Source organism: Xenopus laevis, chromosome 5S, assembly GCF_017654675.1.
Source record: "Xenopus laevis strain J_2021 chromosome 5S, Xenopus_laevis_v10.1, whole genome shotgun sequence".
Classification (NCBI taxonomy): Eukaryota; Metazoa; Chordata; class Amphibia; order Anura; family Pipidae; genus Xenopus; species Xenopus laevis.
In genome coordinates, this window is record NC_054380.1 from 46901078 (window position 1) to 46922860 (window position 21783).

General features: G+C 36.9%; 1 protein-coding gene across 2 annotated transcripts in view; it reads right to left on the minus strand.

The window, feature by feature from the left end:
• LOC108717872 overlaps nt 1-21783 on the minus strand; it is an 80472-nt gene that overhangs the window by 37771 nt on the left and 20918 nt on the right. The window contains exons 6-8 of one of the 2 annotated variants that reach the window (XM_018265288.2): nt 12603-12689; nt 10797-10929; nt 9042-9133 (exon numbers count right to left, since the gene is read on the minus strand). In XM_018265288.2, the coding sequence (XP_018120777.1) occupies nt 9042-9133; nt 10797-10929; nt 12603-12689 (312 nt within the window). The remainder of the gene's footprint in view (nt 1-9041; nt 9134-10796; nt 10930-12602; nt 12690-21783) is intronic. The other variant, XM_018265289.2, reaches the window with a different exon arrangement.

Below are 21783 nucleotides of genomic sequence, written 5' to 3' on the forward strand. Positions count from 1 at the left end.
CAGGGGCACTCTTATAGGTTTCTAAGGCACAATTGATTTGCTCATGTTTTGTGCCACTTATGTATAACGTATTGTGAAAAAAAGCTATTGGTAGACTATCCTAGTTTGTGTTGTCCATGAAAAGTGACTTTGGGCTCCCCCCCACCGCAAAAAATCCCACCGTAAAAAATCTTTTGAAGGGGCCCTGCCACCTTCCTAGTTCTGGCCTCCATCCCCGCCTGCAGAATTGCACACAATCACAGGCAGCTGGTGCACACATTTTTATTGAGTGGCTATAGAGGAAGCTGCCCCCCTGGCAACCACGGGGTCTGCTTCCTCTGTAGTTACACCATGGTTGTTCTTCTATATGTTTCAAAGCAGGCTACTAAGCCCTTAAACCAAATAAAAAAAAGACATGTTATACCTCTCCATATATTTAGATTGATATTAAAACAATTGTGTCAAAACTCGCAATCAATGCAATCACAATCTTAAAGAACTTTGCTTAAAGAAATACATTGGTAACCCTAAGCAGAATCCACCTATACTGCTTAACTAATACAAAAATAAAGATTAACATGAACACAGTAGCACAACACGTGGAGTCCACAAGTATCTGTGCAAGGCTTGTCAGTTTGTAATGATTTCACTGAATGCCTAATTAGTTGCTGACAGATATCCTCCAAATGGATCTCATCACACTGATAACATTTGTGTAAAATACTTGAGATGTGTTCTGCTGAAGAAAGCATATGTTTGTTTTACCTCTGAGCTTTCACTAAATATCTCAGTGAGGGGAGATTTTTACACATTGAAGTCAAAGTGTGGCAGCAACAAAGTGAACACTAATACTGGGTGTTAGGTGTAGCACTCCCATGTTGCCATAATTGGTATTACCTGAGCATCTTTTTAACCATTTCAGACAATTCATTCTGCTTTATGATAATGGAGCCTTTACTTTTGAAAGAAATGTTATTGCCTTGCCCCTGACGCTTTTGTTCTATAGAGTTTTGTTTATTTCAACAGTTGTGTAAAAACTGTCACACAGAAGAAAATCTGGCATACCCAAGTATAAAATGACATAAATAGATACAGACTAGACTTTACATTAGGGGGGTTGGGGGACAAAAGAAGCTTTTTTTTATTTCTTCCTAAATAAGTGTGTTACCCTTAGCCCTACTGCATGTAACTGTCCAATCTTCTGTTTTATTTTACTATTTATGCATTGATTTTTCTAATTTGCCTTTTACTTTGGATAAAAGAGAAACATGTAATGATAAAGAGATGATTAGTTATGGCAAGGCAAAGCCAGTGGCATAATTAATGGCGAGCAGAGTAAAATAATGGTGTAAGTTTAGGTGTTAGTTTGGCCTAAAAATACACAATACATAATATTTATCTTGACCAGGCTGACAATCTTTATATTCTGCAGAAAAGTTTATATCAAAACGATATAAGTCCCAAGGCCTCTTCAAGTAAAAAATATTAATTTATTGTTATTCACATTAAAACAGTATCTAGTACATACTACCCCACATATCCCACCTTACGCGTTTCGCACCCTCCGGCGCTTAGTCATAGGTGTATCTGTCAGTAAGGGGTCGAGTACAGAATTTAAACCCAAGTGATCCCGCCCCTTTTCTTGTTTAAAACCAATCAAGGGTCACAAGCAATTATCCCTGCTTCGTATTTGTTAACCCATAATGCTCTATACAGGGTGTATGTACCATTTCAGTTATGTAATAGTTTAAAGTTATACAGTACATTGTATTCAAATTATTCACTAACTACACAGTCCATAAAGTTAGTTATTGCACAACATTATATTTTAGCAGTATATAAACATTTACACACCAATTAGTTAATCTCTAACCTTGCACAAATTCCATTATTACCAGAATTATATCGAGTGTATACAATGTCATCATTGTCGCTGCATTCCATTATTAGTATTATATAATAAGTATATTCCTTTATCATTATAAACATTCAGGTGTAACATGTCACGTCAAATTCATAATTAAGTCCTAATGGCAACCGCGTTCCTAAATGAAAAATCCAATAAACTTCTCTCTTTTCTAATAATTTCTGATGATCCCCTCCCCTTATTCCTAATCTCACCCTCTCTATTCCCTGTATGGAGGGATAGATAATAGATAGAGGCTTGAGTACAGACACTCATGTTGAGCAATCAGGTCTGGCTCACAGATGGCACTGGAACTTATCCCACAAGCATTCATGATGGTTTGAGGCCAGGGTTCTGTGGAGGCCAGTCAAGTTCTTCCACTTTAAGCCAATTAATTCTGCATGGACCTTGTTTTGGGTTCAGGAAACAGGAAAGGCCATGCTCTAAATACAGCACAAATCAGGAAGCACATAATTTTTAAGAATGTTATAATATGCTGTAGCCTCAAGGTTTGTTTTTTGCTGGATCCTTAGCCTTAGCCCAAAGCAGAGCATCAAAACCATTATCAGAGCCAAATTAGTGCATGCCACTACCCTCTGCACCCCTCCCCCCCCTCTAGCACTACTGCCTGATGGACACATGGTCATTGCAAATTTTTTTTGGAGTATTCACCAAATTACTACGAGAGTGGTACATCCCTCCCTTGATGTTCTAAAATTTGCCAAACACATTTCATCTCAGACTTCCATATGATTAAATACGACCTTTGGATCCTCCATAAGCCAGATTTCTCTCCTATTTTTGAATCACCAGAAAAGTATTTATGTATGGAGTGCACTTTTATTAAGAAACTGAAATCTTGTACAGAATAAAGAGCACAAATGTGTTCATGATAAGCTTTGGCAAAAAGGGCAATTTTTTTCACAATGATATACCCAATCCTGATCCTGAACCACTGAGTAATTATACATCAGAGCCCAAATGAACACATCCAGATGATTATTCAGTTCCACAAGTTAGCAATCAGAAAAAAGCAATTCAGTCAGAAAAGCAATAACATGTTGATAATCAAATTATTATCTGCCAATCAAGAGGCATAAACTACTTTAGTTAAATGAAACAATTATACATGGGTTTTGTAAAGAGCGAGGTTAGAAATATAATATAACTGTTCCATTCTAATGAAAAAAAGGAGGGCAAACATTCACATACTGTAGCAAACTGGTTTTAAGAGGGCACTGTTTTGGCTCAACAGTGCCTCCATCAGGATGATTGTTGTATTATAGTGCACATACTGTTCTTAGCTAACTGAATGAAGCAAATTATCCAATAATGATCAGCGCCCAAAGGCTTGCGATATCAATCAGCTATCTCAGACGGATGATTTCACTCTGTCTCTCCGGAGGGGAATCACTCCTCTGAGGAAGCTGATTGACTGCGAAACGCATCAGACGTGAACGTCACTTCCGGGAATTGCCGGCAACCCAATCACCGCAATCATTGCAATCGTCTACCTGTGAAGTGATCAGTTTATAGCACAATTGTAAGTGCATTATTTTTATATTTTTTAATAAATATAAGGTTTTAGATTATGGGCGATGTGCCTCTCCTCTTAACTTTGTTATTAGATTGACATGAGAGGGAATTTTACAGCAAGCAAGACTAATCTTTGAAAGGCACTGGGACAAAATATTAGTCTATGAGTAGACACTCCTGCCATATAAATTGGTTGAAAAAGCACATTGTGGAGACAAAACTAATTCTTAAACACCAATGTTTATGGTCTGTGTTTTTAAAGGGCAACTGAACTAAAAAGTATGGTGACACACCTCACTTCTAAATAAGTGTGATTGAGTTTAAACATAAATACTACACTATACATCATTTCCCTTTTTTATTATTGTTCTCCTGCACCTGCCTCAGGGTGCTGATCAATATTGGATAATTACTATTGGATAATTAATGCTTCACACCCATTTGCAAAAACTAATTGATGATGCCACAGAGTATGGCACAAAATATGGTTAATGAATATTTGGGTAATATGCTGGCAGGATCCTGTTACTTGCCTATGACAGACAATATTTGTAAGGGTTTTGTAATGTGATTTTCTGCCTTATAAACCAGGTAAGTTGACCATCTTGGAAAACCCCAGACCACCTCCTATATAACACCTCTAGTAATGTACTAAACAATGCTCACCTACCCCCAAAAAATTATATATTACAAAAGAAAAGATGACAGAGCAAGATTAGTTCCGAAAGCCCAATGGTCAACTTGCACTTTTCTCTTTAGGGAGCTGTTCATAAAACGACTTTCAATAGGTGCTTGTGTTAAAATGTTGTCTTTTTACTTTCCTATAGTTGTACGCCTTGCCGTTCAGCCTTTCCTGCCCTCTGTCCAAATCAGGTGCTGCTGCATATATTGACACATGGAAACCCTGGAGCTGCCGACACCATCTGGCCAGGTGATAGCTCCAGGGTTCCAACAGTGCCCACCATCTGAAATGATGCTGTAATTATATTTTTATAATGTACCAAGGCAAGCTACAGGTTTTTTTTCTTTATCACTCTAGTTCAGAAAAAGTATACTTTTAGCAAAACATGTTCAGGAAATTTTCAAGTCACTATTCTATCACTGTGTTGTAATTCAGCTTTCACAATGCCTTTCTCTTTTATTTTTCATGTGAATTGTTTATTTTAACAGTAGGGTAAGACTTTTAATTTCTTCTGAAATCACAGAAAATGGGAATAGTTAAATGAACGGCCAAATTTACACCTTTCAAATTGGTGAATAGAATAAAATATTTTTGAAAAACAAAATAAAGGCCCAAATACTCCTTGTCACTGCGTCTGATGAACTGCAGAGTGGAGTGACAGGGAATTAGTCACTGGCAGTTACACTTCTGCCTGTCATGTAAAGGGACATCACAACCACATTCATGCTACTTGATTGTTCCTAGTTCTCACTTACAATAAGGACACCCTATTGACAATGCTCACCTGGAGAGATTTACCTGCAGTGCACTATTGCATTTCAGATTTCAATAGTTACACAATTCAAATAAAGGTTCAGTTAGCAGGAAGCCTGCAAGAGTTTATTAAAAAAAAGAGCCACAACTGCTTCTGTGGTCTTACTGATTATTTGTAAAAAAAATAACAGGTGATTAACATCTTTGTAATGCTTTATTAAACATAAAATATTCAAACCTCTCTTAAAAGTCAACCTGGAGGTGGCAAAATAATCTCTTCACTAAATGTTGTATAGTGGAACGTCTCAGTATAAGTAGGTAGACTTCATACTCCTATTTACTGTTTTCTCAGTTTGGTATGGTGAACGTGAGTATCAGTTTCCAGCAGATTTGCCAAGATTAAAAAGAATACTGTATTATATTTGTACAGTGTCATAAAATAAAGTCAGCTACCATTGTTTTATTCCTTGTCATAATGTCATTGCAGGAAAGAAAATTTGTATTTGTCAGGAAATATTAAATTGGTTAAAATTATTATTATTTTCCTTTAAGTGCTATTTGATGCTTTTTAGATGTTGAAAGGAGCACTTATCCATTTGATGGTTTTGCCACATATATGTGAACCATATATCTTGACTAAGTCAGACTGATATTAACAAGGGTAAAGTTAAGGAATACAGTATTTGTCATTGACCAGGAAAAGTAAATATGAGCTCATGTGGAATACAAGCACATGTGGGTTAGATGAAAGGCCAGCAAAGGTCTTCTCACAGTTTGGTGCTAGCTCCACTAAACCTTCCAGCTTTGAAACCAATTATTAAAGTCATCAAAATATATAGGAAGGTGCTCACAAACTAAATCAAATAACATATCTGTCTTTTTCTCTATTGGTATGTGATTTGTTATCCAAAAAGCTTAGGACCTGGAATTTGCACTTATGAATAAACTAAAACCCAGAGTATGTTACATCCATACTGGATTTCTAGTGTTGTAGCATATAAATATATTAAGCACATAAACACCCCAAACTAAACCTTTTAAAACAAAGTGAAAATATTATTCATTAACAAAAGGTGAACTAACATTGGTAACATAGTTTTTGTTTACCTCCCAATAAAAATCAAAAGGCAGGGTAGGTTCCATCCAGTTATGTCCCCAGATATACCCTCAGCCTCCATCCTCACCCACTTTTTTACTAAGCTTCTTCCTTATTCTCTGCAAATCAGTTGCATCTCAAATAAATTGTGATTATTAAGGGGTATGCTAGGAAAAGCTTGCTTCTGATTTATGCCAGTGCATGATCTGAATTTGACTGAATGCAATGTGTGTGACATTACTAAGGGGCAGATTTATCAAAGGTCAAGGTGAAATTTTGAATTGAAAAAATTTGAATTTCGAGCTATTATTTGTGTACTTCGACTAGGGAATAGTCCAAATTCGATTTATCATGTACTGTCTCATTACAAAATTCAACTTTGACTATTCGCCATCTAAAACATGCCGAATTTCTGTTTTAGCCTATGGGGGACCTCCTAGAACCTATTTGGGGTCAATTGGGGGACTTTGAAAAATCAAAAAAAAATTTGGGAAATCGAAAATATATATTAAACTATATTGTCATGTATATGTCTTTGATCAGTGTTATATGCAGTGTCGGACTGGGATGCCAGGGGCCCACCAGAAAACCTTAGACAGTGGGCCCACTTTACAAACTATTATTCCTCCTTTGCTCACTCAACCTCGTTATTTCCTAGTCTTATATATCTACTTACTATTCTCTTCCATTATTAAGCATTTTTTTCCATAAAGAAATAGGTAATGACCATGAAATAGGCAAAATGGTTAGAAGCAAGAGGGCCCACTGACACCTAGGCCCACCGGGAGTTTTCCTGATATCCCTGTGGGCCAGTCTGACTCTGGTTATATGCTACCCTGGAGCAAAAAAAGATCCTTCCCAGGCTCTTCCCAACCTGCCTGTTGGCTTGTGTCTCCCACTCCCCACCTGCCTCTGCCTGGTAAAGGCTAAGGGGGATTTTTAAGATTGTAGAGGAAGCAGACCCTGCTGTCTGGGGCCTCCTGTGACTGCGTGGTCTGCTTCATTTACCCCATTGAGCTAAGGCTTCAGCTAGATACAGTTGGACAATCCAGGTCTCCTAATTTGGTATTTTTTTAAAAACCAGATTTGCTGAAATTGTGTCCATGGGTAGCACCCTGAATCAGCTTAATTGAACAATCACACCAGAAATGGTGTCTTGAAAAAAAATGAAAAAGATACACTTTGTAGAATGCAATGGATCAAAGTTCATTCATAACATCCAAAAAAACCTTTTTTCGTATAGACATGTTGTTTGTATATGCTGGACGGACAAGTTCAAACTTTAAAAGCAAAAAAATATTTGACATCACCGGTCCTTTGTTATTATTATTATGGCTGGGAAAGCTTTTCTCAGTGGGCAACTGGTTTAATGACTTATATACAGTGAAGTAAGTATGGTGCTATATCATATTATTGCTATATTACATTTCTCTTTACATTTATAGTAAATATTTTCACTGAGTATAATATAATACTGGTTTTCAGATATTTAAATATGTGAGACAAGAACACTGCACTGTGGTAATGTATACAGGTGTACTATTTAAGTCAGAGCTCAGATCACCATAATTAGATATGGTGAAAAATATGACAACACAACAAACAAAAAGCTACTAAAATATTCCAGTTGAAAAAGTTTTGCTTGGAAGGAGTGCAAACCTCTGGAAACACCACCTACAAAGTTTCACCAACGTGCTTAAGACATACTATTAAGACTGTCAGGTTGAAAGATAGATGTGCACACTTCATAGAGGTGTTAAAGATTCAGACTGCTAGCTTATATGTCTGGGAAAAGCTAAAAGATTTTATGAAGCTGAAGACCTAAAGAATTATGCAATTCCTGGAATTCAACTGAAAACACTAACAGAGCATATACTAGTTCTCTGACGGGAACATCTTTTCAAGACTCATTGATGACTGTTTTCAAGTCTATGCTGCTCTATGTTGCAGATTCGTTTGGCATCTTATATTTTATTTTCCAATTATATTCAAGATCTCTTCATGTGTCTTCTAAACTCTCACTTTAGTTAAAGATGATCTTCTGCACCAGATATTATATAAGATACCCCAAGACACAGATCTAACTATACCTTCTACCTGGGCCCTTAATTACAGCCAAAATGGTAGTTCTTGCTTTTTGTCATAAAAGTAGTTAGGACTGGCATCATTCATACTATTTATAAATGCTTTGCAGAGATTGGCTAAAGAATACAAGAGCGGGGGAATTCACAAAAGTGGACTACTTCTTACTGAAATTGGAGTAAGAAATATTAAAATATTATTAGGGTTAAAAGAACATAAAGTTTACAAAAACTATTTTGTAATTACATTTTAGAGTTAAATTCAACATTCCAAAATGCCACAGTGAATTTGGGGTATCAAATTTATCCATACAAATCTGGAGTACGATTTACACCAGTTTAAAGTTGTTGTAAAAGTTTGGTGAAAAACATTTTAAAGTGGAGAAAAAAAATATTTGCAGTTCAGACAATTGTAAATTTGGCATTTAATAATTTTCTGATATATACACTTACTTCAATTTAACCCCCAAAATGTCTTAAATACACATTTCGGAATTCTTGCCCTGTTGTTATCATTAAAAATAATGTAGCAAAAATGACCAATAATTCTTTTGAAAGGCAACTATAGTCAGAATATTCAATAAGAATTAATGTACAATTTATTGATCCATGCTTTGAAGTTGCATGCACATCACATATATTTGCCATGCCACCTTCTTAAACGCATACACTTTCCACATGCTGAAAAGTTATATAGCAAAGTGCAAAAAAATGTCTCATCCGCATATATATGTCTTTATGTATGTCAACAAGAGCCTTGTGTCATAGCACACCCATGGTGGCAAATCAGAATTGGAGTGTCCATAATAACAAAAAAACTTGTAGAAATATTTGATAGCCTGAAATGTGTTGTAGATGTACTTAATAAAATCAGTGTATACTGTTAAATAGACAGGAAGATGAGACCTTTCATTTTTAAACTGAATATCCTACTTTTAAAAGACAGCAACTCATATTGGCACTGCCACTTATCTTGCTTTCCTGGAAATAGCTCTCTAAAATACTTACTTTTATTGTTTGTCTTTGTTCTTTAGTTCTTCTTTCCAGCATAATGGTTGGCTTCCTTATATGTAACGAAGTGAATGACTTTGTTGAGGTCACTACAAAGAAGAATTTGTATGAAAAAAAATAACGCATAAAGGTATCATGAACATGGTACATGAAAATATCCACATTATCTTAAAGTAATGCACAGAAGTAAATGGAGTGCCCAGGTACACCTCTATACCTTTTGGTAGAGGAGCAGATCAAATTGTATGGATGGCGAAAGGAAGGCATGCAGTGAATAGATAGAAAAAGAGTTCAAATATTAAGCACAATAAGGAAACTAAGACTTTCTGAAGGTAAAATCTTTCAATTGCTTGTTTCTTTTATTGCACACCACACAAATCACTGGAGCTGGCCACTGGTCACTGTATAACCAATGGCACCTATGACTAAGGGGCAGATTTACTAAGGGTCGAATATCGAGGGTTAATTAACCCTCGATATTCGACTAGGAACTAAAATCGTTCGACTTCGAATATCGAAGTCGAACGATTTAGCGCTAATCGTACGATCGTACGATCGAAGGATTATTCGTTCGATCGAACGATTAAATCCTTCGAATCGTACGATTCGAAGGATTTTAATCCAACGATCGAAGGAATATCCTTCGATCAAAAAAACACAGGCAAGCCTATGGGGACCTTCTCCATAGGCTAACATTGAGTTCGGTAGCTTTTAGCTGCCGAACTAGGGGGTCGAAGTTTTTCTTAAAGAGACAGTACTTCGATTATCGAATGGTCGAATAGTCGAACGATTTTTAGTTCGAATCGTTCGATTCGTAGTCGAAGTCGTAGTCGAAGGTCGAACTAGCCCATTCGATGGTCGAAGTAGCCAAAAAAACACTTCGAATTTCGAAGTTTTTTTAATTCGAATCCTTCACTCGAGCTTTGTAAATCTGCCCCTATATGTTTACAAGCTGGGACAGAAACAGATTGTAGAGAATGTTGTGCTTACTACTGAACAATTTGAACACTTAGCTTTATGCATAAAATGTCTTAATTAGGGATAAGCACATTTTTGTGGCATAATTTGTGATGCTGCCAGTGGCAATTTTTTTCTGCAAATCTTTACCAACATTTTGTAATTTTTTTAGGTGGCGAATATTTGAACTAGAACTGTTTCAAGGGCAGAGGTGTGAAAAACCTCACATTTGAATTCAAATTCGAGTTGGTGGTTCAAAATTCTAATTTGTGAGTTTTGACCAAACAAAAAAAAAATCGAAAATTCTAATTTGAATTTAAATCTTCATAAATCTGCCCCTAAATGACAAGGAAAAATTAATTTCTTCTGTCACAGACCACCAGTTACATTCTGGCCAAAATCCACCCCATGTAAACAGTGACATGCTGAGTTTATCAATTCCTTTGCAAACATATGCAGGATGCATATTGACCTTTTATCTACCAGCGGTTTTATGATGGCAGAGAAAACATCATTGTGTGCCATAGGCCATAGTCCAGCTTTAAAATAACTTTTAGTATGTAGAGATATGTACTCTAAGACCGTTTCCATCTGGTCATAATCTGTATAACAATAATAAATTATATTTTTCTTTTTAGATCTGCAATTCATGTTTTATTCTTATATTCAGCTAACTACCTTTTCTCAATGGCCAAAGATACCTTGCAAAACATTCTGCAAATTAAATGTGACAGCAACTCTGCAGGGGAAACCACAAAGGACCCCTAGGACTGTTATAGGGTGTCACCCACAAACCTTTTGATTTGATATCCTGGAGTGTTTCTTTCAAATTGCCCATGTTAGGATGTATCAGTTGGTGGAAATGTTCATGATCAATTTTGTTTTTGAGGATCCCAGATTTTGCTAATTCATTTTCCAGGCTTATGATCTAAATTAAAATAAAAAACACTAACAGGATGGAAGCCAGAGAGGTAAAATCAAAGTCCGCTAAAACAGATTTATGACACAGTGACTTGATTTGATAGTATTGTAACAAAAATAGTGAAGAACTCTACACACTGTTCAATTATATCATGGCCACATGTGACTAAGTTGCCCATTGTGGCCTTAGCTCATGTAGCTAGCTCTGGATAAATGCTAGGTGTATTGGATTTTTATTCTGCTGCTGATGGTAGCAAGGAGAGGCAAGCTCTGCCATGTCTACAGGTTTGCACCTGTACCGTTTCAGCTTAGGGTTATAATTTTCATCCTGATGCATTTGAAGCTTACCTAACATTGCGTGGCACGAGTATCCCTTTTCTAACACTTGTTTATTATAATACTGTTATTACACTTATGTATAAGGGCAGGGCTTGATAGGGGAATGTCTCCAAAACAACCCAGCAATGTTTCCAATGCCTTTAGCTTTACTGTAGCCAAATGGGTGAGCATGAGCCAGCATTGTCTGAAACACAACAATTGGCAGCACAGCCCTCCCTTTGCAAACACAAGAAATAAAACCTGCTATTGATATAGCTACCTCATATACAGATAGGCTAGCATTACAATTGGCTTTCAGAGGTATTGCTATTTATTTTATTTATATTACAGTAGTTCATAAGGGCTACAATATATAATTCATAGGTTGTCCTAATCATGATTAATTATTCTTATCCCATATGTTCAGTGTTATATCACCAATCTGTGCAACAATATTTCTCTTGCACTTTACATGAAAGTCAGTGTAACTATTTAATATTAAAATATATGTTTGTACATAAATGTTCCGCCTAAGGAGATATGTATATTTAAACTGAAGGCCTAAGGGCTAAACTCCACATGTGCTTTGGTCAGGTGGTGTCAGACTGACAAAATGCATCTGACAATAGGATGTAGTCACATGGGTCAAACTATAATAGGAATGATAGAAAATCTGATGTGTATACTACATGTAAAAATTTCCATCCGACACAACAAGCCTGTTGAATGGGAGCATGCTGCAATCTGTGCAACAATATTTCTCTTGCACTTTACATGAAAGTCAGTGTAACTATTTAATATTAAAATATATGTTTGTACATAAATGTTCCGCCTAAGGAGATATGTATATTTAAACTGAAGGCCTAAGGGCTAAACTCCACATGTGCTTTGGTCAGGTGGTGTCAGACTGACAAAATGCATCTGACAATAGGATGTAGTCACATGGGTCAAACTATAATAGGAATGATAGAAAATCTGATGTGTATACTACATGTAAAAATTTCCATCCGACACAACAAGCCTGTTGAATGGGAGCATGCTGCACCTTCATCCAACAAGACAAAAACTGATGGTGTTGAAAAGGCCTTTTTTTCTCATTGAATGTCAAATTAAACGTATGAACAAAAGATGCCATCGGACTTTGTCATTCGACATTACATTATAGCTGTGGGGAATCAGATTTCGTATCATCCTACCAAATTTCATGCTGTTGAGTGCAGTTACATGGCAAGATCAGATAAAAATCTGACCCACAATATCTGATCAAAATCTCCTGTGTCGTTTTACCCTTAGGCACATGCTGTCAACACTGTCAAATTACAACAATTGCCATGTGAAGTACACATTAGTTGGTCCACATACCAAATAATTTTTGGATTTGGGGATGTTTTCCAGATACTGATCATCACTGGAGAGCTTACAATAAGGGATCCGGAGTACTGGGATACCCTGAATGCAATGAGAAAGCAGTATATTTGTCAGTAGCTGAGAAAAGAGTCCTGTAACAAATGAGAGGTAAACATCCAGCCACAGGAAGCCATTAAAAACAGTGGATACTAATTAGGACTCAGCAGGTGTTCTTCAGGCTGCCTGCTGTTTTCTCCTCCTTGGCGCTTTGATAGTACATTCAGCTTAAGTTAAGGAAACAACAGGTACTGTCATTTATTTCGAAATCTGGTGCCCCCCTTCCTGCTTGGAACCCTGTAAAAGTGTATGTAGGACTTCACTATTGTGGAAACTTTTGTGTTATTGATTTACACCTACATGTACTAGGGGTAGTCTAACTTGATTTATATTTTAAACTGGGTGTTTTAAAGAAGGAGATTTACCTAAAAAAGATAAATGCTTTGTACTAATTTTCTTGATTAGAGTGAAAAATACAGGCACATATTACACTGAATATTTTGATTTCTTGTGTATTACATATCAAGTAACTACATGGAACAAGCAATAGCATACATAGAAAAGTGCAAGCTACAAGTAGTAGTAGGACAAAGAACACAGAGAATGGGCCCTATGATATATACATTATGTATATTTTAGTCAGTGTTTTTGGGATGCTATAATAACTTGCAACCAGGTGAACCAGATTCCATTGCAATTATATGGGATTCTTGCCTCTGAAGAATCATATTGCTGGAAAAGGTTATGGTGATATTTGGACTCCCCATAGTCATAGGAAAGAGCAATAATGCAGTATTGTCTTGAATATTTAAACATGTATTTAAATGTAATTAATATTTCTAATTTTCCAAAGGATACTTAGTATATTGTCACACAAAATATACTACCTATTAATTTTATTGCTTTAAGCACAAATACTCTCATTTTGTGGTTTTATGGTAAATAACTAACTTTTTTACCAGTAATCTATAAAGTCAAATCACAAACCCTCTCTTCCTGCTGTTAATATATCTTTCAATGAAACCCAGTATCATGCTGTCTTTTCCCACTGATCTTTTACATTGTTTGCTTGTTGGGAACAGAGGTAGTTGCACTTTTAACCATTTAACTAGCGTCATCTTTGCCTCAGGGCTAGAGAAAGACAGCTAGGAGAGCAGTCACAGGGGGCCAAAACAACATGTTTGTCACAACACTGTACTAGTTGTATTTCCTATAGACAAAGGAAATGGTCAGTGCTGTAAAGGGAAAGAGGAGAGGGAGTGTATTGCAAACCTTACAAAAAAAGTGAAAGAAGTTTATAAATTAATTTAAATTATCCCCTTCTGAATCTACGTTCTTATGAGCAAGGCCCTCTGATCCTTGTTTATTCTGTAACCCTTGTTTGATAATTTACTGCAAGACCCATTTGCTGCATAACTTGCTGGTGCTACATAAATAAATACTGATCAGGATGAAATTAGGAAAGTCCTGCAACTGGAACTTTGTCACATTTAACTTACTGTCTTATAACTTTCTTAAAAATAAGGTAAAATATTCCAGTTAGGGTATGCATTCCCCATAATTAGACACCAAATGTTGCTTAAAATAACTTATTGAGAATGTAGATTGCAGGAAAAGCACTAAGTTTCACCACAGTTGTGACTAGGACCTCCAATGTCACTCCTCTTGCTTTTCTAACATCTCAAAGCATTCCAAGTAAGCTCAGCATTCACTTACCACTCTGTGTAGATCAGTTGAAGGACGCTGGCAATTTATTGAAGTGATGATTGTAATAACTTAAGTTACTTAAAATTTTGGGCTCTCAGTAATCTGTCTCTCTACACGCAGGATGCCGTTGGAGTCAATCATTTCGTAAGCTCTAATACATTGTCCAGGCAAAGGGAGCACACACATACCAATGCATCTGACATACCTGTCAATCAAAGTCTGACTCCTGTATGGTAGACAGACTGAGCAGGACATAATAAGGACATAATATCGGGCTGATCTGATCGTTGGCCCTAGAGCCCAACGATCAGATCACAACTAGGAGAATATAGGCGGTTGGACAGAGAATCGTATCTGGCTGATTTTTGTCAGGATATCTATCAGAGGAAGTCTGTAGGAGGGCCCATACACTGCCCTGACTTAGTCTGTTGGCAGCTTATATAGTAGATAATGTTTAACTGATTATATTTAGTGATGAAATAATTTGTCCTGTTTCACTTTGCAGAAAACTCAGGAAATGCATTGCAGTCAATGGGCATTGTTTTTTTGCTGGGTTTTTATTAAAACAATTTGCCAATGTTGAAATAAAAAATTTTACTTCAAATTCTTGTGTGTTAAAAATTGCTCATCACTAATTATATTTATAGAGTTTCTGATTTCCATGAGACCAAATAGGTCAATGCCAATACAGTTTCCAGACATTGAACGGTTCCTTGATTTCATCTACTTCTCCATCAAGAAACACCCACAGTCAATCCTTCAGCATTGCCCTTGGGATACTGATTACTTTCTTGTGTATGCTTGGATCTCTTCTCATTTTACACTTCACGGGGCATATTTATCAAGGGTCGAATTTCGAATTGAAAAAACGTTAAAATTCGAAATCAAAAAGACCAACCGAAATGAAGTTTTTTTTGGTCGAATAGGTCCGTTTTCGATTGAATAGGTCTGTATTCGGGCAAATTTGAAGGAATTGTTCAGTGTTAAAACAAAAACTGGGTAAATAGATAGACTGTGCAAAATAAAAAATGTTTTTAATATAGTTAGTTAGCCAAAAATTTAATCTATAAAGGCTGGAGTGACTGGATGTGTAACAGAACAGAATACAACTTCCTGCTTTGCAGCTCTCTTGGTTTCAACTGACAAGCAGGAAGTTGGGTTCTGTTCTATTAATAGATGTTGTTAGACACGTTTTTAGACATCTGGTCACTCCAGCCTTACATTTTACGAATTACATTTTTGGCTAACTATATTAGAAACATTTTTTATTTTGTACAGCCTATTTACCTATTTATTTTTTATTTTTACACTGAACTGATCCTTTAAGGAAATGTAAAACTGGCCAGATTTTGTCTCTACCCTGCAAAATGTCTTAAACAATCATTTTAATTAACAATTCATCCATCAGTGGTTAATAATATAAGGAGACTTTTGTTGTACCTTTGTCATGTTGGCTGCAAGATTATTCATATAGTAACCAATGGCAATCTGTTTCTTTGTTTACTTTAGCATTAAGCACAACCCTTCAAAATTAAGCCATTCGTAGTAACCGATTTCATTGTTTCATGACAAAAATGATCGAACCTATCCGATTGGTTGTTGGGACAATATGGTAGGAAGGATCACAATTTTTTAACGATTGTTTGCACCCCATCAATGTAACAATAACAATTTTATCATTTGTTTTAGACAAAGAAATAAACAAATGAAAGTGCCTTAAAGTAATTAAAATAAAATGTATTGTTGCACTGCATTGTAAAATGGATCTGTTTGCTTCAGACACACTACTCCATTTTATATGAACAAGCTGTTGTGTAGCAATGGAAGCAAATTAAATAAACAGTGCTAGTCAAATAGTGAATAACGGAAAAGCTCTGTAGAACACCATTAATTTCTAAAGAGCATATCTGCAGAGAAGGAACTAGGAGTAGGCAGAAGAGGTATGTGTCTGTGGAGAGGCACTATGCACATACCTCTTCTGTCGGCTATTGTACCGCCACTGCCCTTTATTGTGCACGTGCACTATATATATATATATATATATATATATATATATATATAGATAGATAGATATATTCAGTAAAGAAGGTCCACACTCTCAGGACTAGTGATGGGCGAATTTATTCGCCAGGCGCGAATTCACGGCGAATTTTTCGTCCGCGAAAAACGAGACGCCGGCACCGTTTTCGCAAATTTTTCGGCGAAGCGCAAAGGGCGCAAATTCGCCCGTCACTACTCAGGACTTAAAAATTAAATAATGTTTTATTAACAAAAGACTAACGTTTCGGCCTCTCCGAGGCCTTTCTCAAAAGATATTCTTCACATGCATTTTTCATTGTCTGTTGTTACTTTGAGAAAGGCCTTGGAGAGGCCGAAACGTTAGTCTTTTGTTAATAAAACATTATTTAATTTTTAAGTCCTGAGAGTGCGGACCTTCTTTACTGAATAATTATTTCAAAAATTTTGGACACTGCACCCAGGCAAGTTGAACCTAGTGACGAGAGTGCCGACTCCCCCAAAGTTCTTGTATATATATATATATATATATATATATATATATATATATATATATATATATATATATATATATATATATCTATATCTATATCTATGTCTATATCGATATCGATATCGATATTGATATCGATATATATATATATATATATATATATATATATATAAAAATACACGCTTGGGAATCGAAATGCATTGGGTAACATGCAATTATATTAAAAGTTATTTAATCTTATGAGTGCCCCGCTAGTACTTCTGTTTTTTGCTTAAAACTTGGGGATCTCACAACAGGGGCCCGGTATACATAGGCACTCCTCCCTGCCCACTGCTTACTCTATAGTTATGCCACTATCTCACAGGTGACCCCTACAGTGAGCAACTAATAACTAAAATTGACTAATAATGTAGCTTTAAGAATGATTGTGTGCATTACCAATTATCTTCAATACAGTAATACATACAAGAGAAAGGTTGACCTATTGTTAAATTACACCTTATGTGCATATTGGCATTTAACAATCCACAACATAAGTATCATAAGCAAAAGTAATAAAAAATTACTCCTGTTTGCTTCCACTTAATTAAAAGTTGCTGAATGTTTTTTCTAGAACGGGGATGCCCAAAAGGTAGATCGGCATCTATAGTAGACCTTTAGCTGGTGTTTAGTAGATCTCAAGACACTGTCTAAAAGACACCTTGTCTAAATCACCCTTCTATGTCATGCTTTTCGTTCAGACATTTAATTTGTTAAGGGTAAATAAGAAATAGTTGTTTCTTAAATTTAACAATATACATTTTCTCATACATCAATATTTAAGTAATATTTAACATGGAACAGAATTCTAACAATGATTTTTATGGATGTAGATCATAATGAGACATCATCACTAAAAGTAGACCCCACATTAGTAAAGTATGGGCATTCCTGTTCTAGAATTTTGCTAGTTTGAAATTTGCTGAAAAATAGTGACACCTAGTGGTAAAAAAGGCAAGTGTTCCATAGTGAAAACATTGTTTATACATTATGTCATAACCCACACCAGTTCAGACACTTCTGGTGTCTACTGATTTACTGGGAAATTGGGGATGGACTTCTGTATGTACTTTTTAGTCATCAGGGAAACTGAACACATTTGTTTCCAACAGTGATGTTTTAATAAAAAGGAAAAAGGTGCATTTGCAGTAGTTCGGGAAAAACAAGGTCCTGCTTCTGCTTCAAAAGGTGATTTGCCCAGGGTCCTCCATCATACTTTTCATCTGGTATATCATATGACTAAAGCATCCCCCACATTCTAGACCCCTCATTTTAATCTTGAAGAGCCATAAAACATAACCGTTAATTCATTTTGTTACTTTCATTTTATTTGTAACGTGTTAATAAGGGCTCCTTATTGTATTATATTGGAGATTTTTGTTGTGTTTCAGGGGTGATCCTGGCCCCTTTGCAACCCTGAGTCAGTGGCGGTCCACGTTGCTAGCGCAGAGAAGTAATTCCACTCTCTGCACTAGAAGAGCCACATTTCCAGTTTGAAACTTGGAAATGCAGCTCTTAAAGTTACCAGGAGCAGCTGCCCAGTGGGGTGCTACCACCTGAGGCCTGGCTTCATTGGTGTAGCGCTCCTGTTGTGGTGCCCCCATTTTGTGATTATGCTTTATCCACTCCCATTTTGCAGCAGTGCCGGGACCTAGCTGGCCAGGTGTCTCAGGCAACCCAGCCAGCTCCTGTGTCCCCCCCTTCGGGAACAAGAACGCAGATGAGCGCATGTGCTGTTCAGGCACAGAGGGGGTGCATATGAACACGAAGGCTTAGAAAAGGGGTAGACGAAGGAAGAGGTATGTGCCAGATGTGTTGGCTTCTATATTTATAGCCAGTGTTGTTCTTGGCTTAAAGAAAATGTGTGAGAGAAACAATGGGGACAGTTGGGAATTATGAACTAGCAGATACAATGCATTGGCTTGCCCTTGTGGCCAACCAACCACATAGAACTATAGAAGAAGCAGACTGCAGAAAATATCCCCTCCCCGGCCGCTTTTTTCCTTACCCAATGTGACTAGGCGGAAAGCAGGGGGCGCTAGCTGGCAGGCAGGCGGAGGGAGGGCCTGGGAAGGAAGATACTCTTGCAGGGGGGCCCAGAACAGCATTGGTAAACAACTGCACATACCACTTTATCAGTTAACTAAACCTCTCAAATCTCAAATTCTGGGGTACCTCACAATATTTCAAAAGAAGCAGTGTCTTTGCAACAGTAACTGGGAGTCATTTATAAAGTTTGCGCAGCGCATATTTTTCGCAAATGGTTGTATTGCACATGTTTTTTCCTTAACGCAAATATATTCACTGCTCTGCCCATCTTTCCGTTTTTTGCGAATTCGCATTGTGAATAAATTTCGATTTTGACCTCATCGGCTGGCTGCAGGAGTGCGTGTTCATGTGATGAAAAAATATTAGTCAATTTGATCAAAGTTTAAAAAGAGCAGTGTATTAGCAACAGTAAAAAGAAAACCTCATGGCTTGAAGGAAAACAAACCATGGGAGATGAAGGGAAAAAAAACGTGAATGTGGATATAAGAACTATTTTTTGTCACATTTTGGAACCTAAAACTGCATTGTGTAAAATATAAGTAGATATCATGCATAAGCTGGCTGAAAGTGACAATAAGTCCAACTGTGATTTTGAGAGCAAATAATTTGCATATTAATATGCACCACTTTTATTCAGCCAACACTGTCATTTGTACCTAAAGGTAAAACAAAAATTATAAAGTAGATCGTTGTGGATAAACACTTTGTCACATTACCTGTAATTTACATTGAAGCAGTTTTATTTCAGTAGATTATTCTGCTTGTTTTGGGGAGCTAATATAGCTCTTCAGTAGGACGAAAACATTTCCACTTCAAGCACACTAAATACACACACTATACACACACACAGAGACAGAAATCTTTGCAAGAGGAAACTCTTGGAAGGAAGTTGTTTTTAACCAAATGAAGTTCCAGGATGCAGTTAGAGAAAAGTGTGAATCTGTCTTTAATCTCGGGTGTACTTGTGTATTTGAACTCAGACACAGACTGAACTGTATGCAAATGTTAATAGAATGTCAGTTAATCTTTATGTACTCAATTAACAGCTGTTGTTTGGGAGAGCCTTTGGCTCCATATAATGCAGTCCTTGCTATGTTATATTAGTTATGTAACCAGGTTACTATTGCAATGCTGAACTGATTCTATATAGTACTGCTATCTACAGAATAGTAAACATCAAAGCATACTAAAGATAACATGCACTGCAGTAAAGTAAAGGCCCCCATACACGGGTCGAAAAAAGGTGCTGACTGAGAGAGATCCGCTCATTTGGTGACATTGCCAAACGAGCGGATCTCCCTGTGTATGGCCACCTTAACATGCACTCCTAAGTATTTGTGTTTGTCATGATTACTAAAATATCAACCGAAAAGTATATTAAATTCCAGTATGTTGTTAGTATAATACAATTTTCCAGGTGCTGTTGGAGATCACAGGGACAGTAATGAAAAAACATGACTGGCTGATGAGCTGTAGTATTTCCTCATTATTTCTTTCATTGGTTGTGAGTAGTCATGTAACACATACTATTCTGTAGGAACCTCTCGACTTGATTATTACAGGTGTGGGACCTTTTATCCAGAATGCGCGAGATCTGGGGTTTTCTGGATAAAGGATCTTTCTGTAATTTGGATCTTCATACTTTAAGTCTACCAAAAATGATTTACACTTTGAATAAACCCAATAGGCTTGTTATGTCTTCAGTAAGGATTAATTATATCGTAGTTGGGATCAAGTGCAAGGTACTGTAATTACAGAAGAAAATAGAAAGACACTGAGAAAAATCCAGATGGGCCCAAGTGCAGGATTGGAAGGTTGTGGGGCCTTTTCCTGGTGGGTGTCAGTGTGGTTGGAGGTAACAAGTAGATACACGCATGGGATATGGTCAAGTCCGTGATGGTGGTTATGGCCCTCAGCTGTAGGCTTGTGACAGGGTTGGGACAGGCTGTGGGTTTGCAATGGGTATGGGGCTAGTCTTGGCAACAAGGGTGGAGGCCCTTCAGGTGAGGCTTCCAGTGGGCCCAAAAACCAGGGTTGGGACAGGCTGTGGGTTTGCAATGGGTATGGGGCTAGTCTTGGCAACAAGGGTGGAGGCCCTTCAGGTGAGGCTTCCAGTGGGCCAAAAAACCACAGTCCAATACTGGATGCACTGGAGTAATAGCTGAAATCTGTCCCATTTTGCTTCGCTGAAAAATTCACTAAACTGTGAAAAAATATGTGAAACTGTGAAAAATTAGCGAAACGCATTGAAGGCAATTGCAACTTTTTTTTTTATACGCAGGACAATTTTTCTTACTCAATATGCATTATGATGGCATGAGAAATCCTTCGGATTTCTGAAGTCGCCCAAAGTGAAACTTCTGCCATCACGACTTTTTTGTCCAAATGCATTAAAGGCAATGGGCATTTTTTCTTATGGAGAATTTTTTTTGTCCAAACGCATTAAAGTCAATGGCCGTTTTTTTCTTTTGGGCGTTTTTCTCACCAAATTTTCAGCGAAGTTCCGTGAAAAAATGCAAATCCATGGCTGGCGAATAAATCCACTCATCACTACTAGTAGATACAAGTGCTGTTTTGTGAGAACATTTGGAGACTGCTATTGGTATAATGTATTCGACATGGGAGATACATTGAAGCTGCTATTAGCTGTGGGGCACAAGGAGGTTGTTTTCAGTGCAATGCACTGCAAACACTGGGAAACTTTAAAATGGTTCTCTGCATTAAGCAAATATCACATAGAACTTCTCATTCCTTTTTATTTATTAAACACTGAAAGGTAGTATGGTCAAAAGCAAGCATAGTCAGGTGGAACAGAGGAATCTCTGATATGCATTG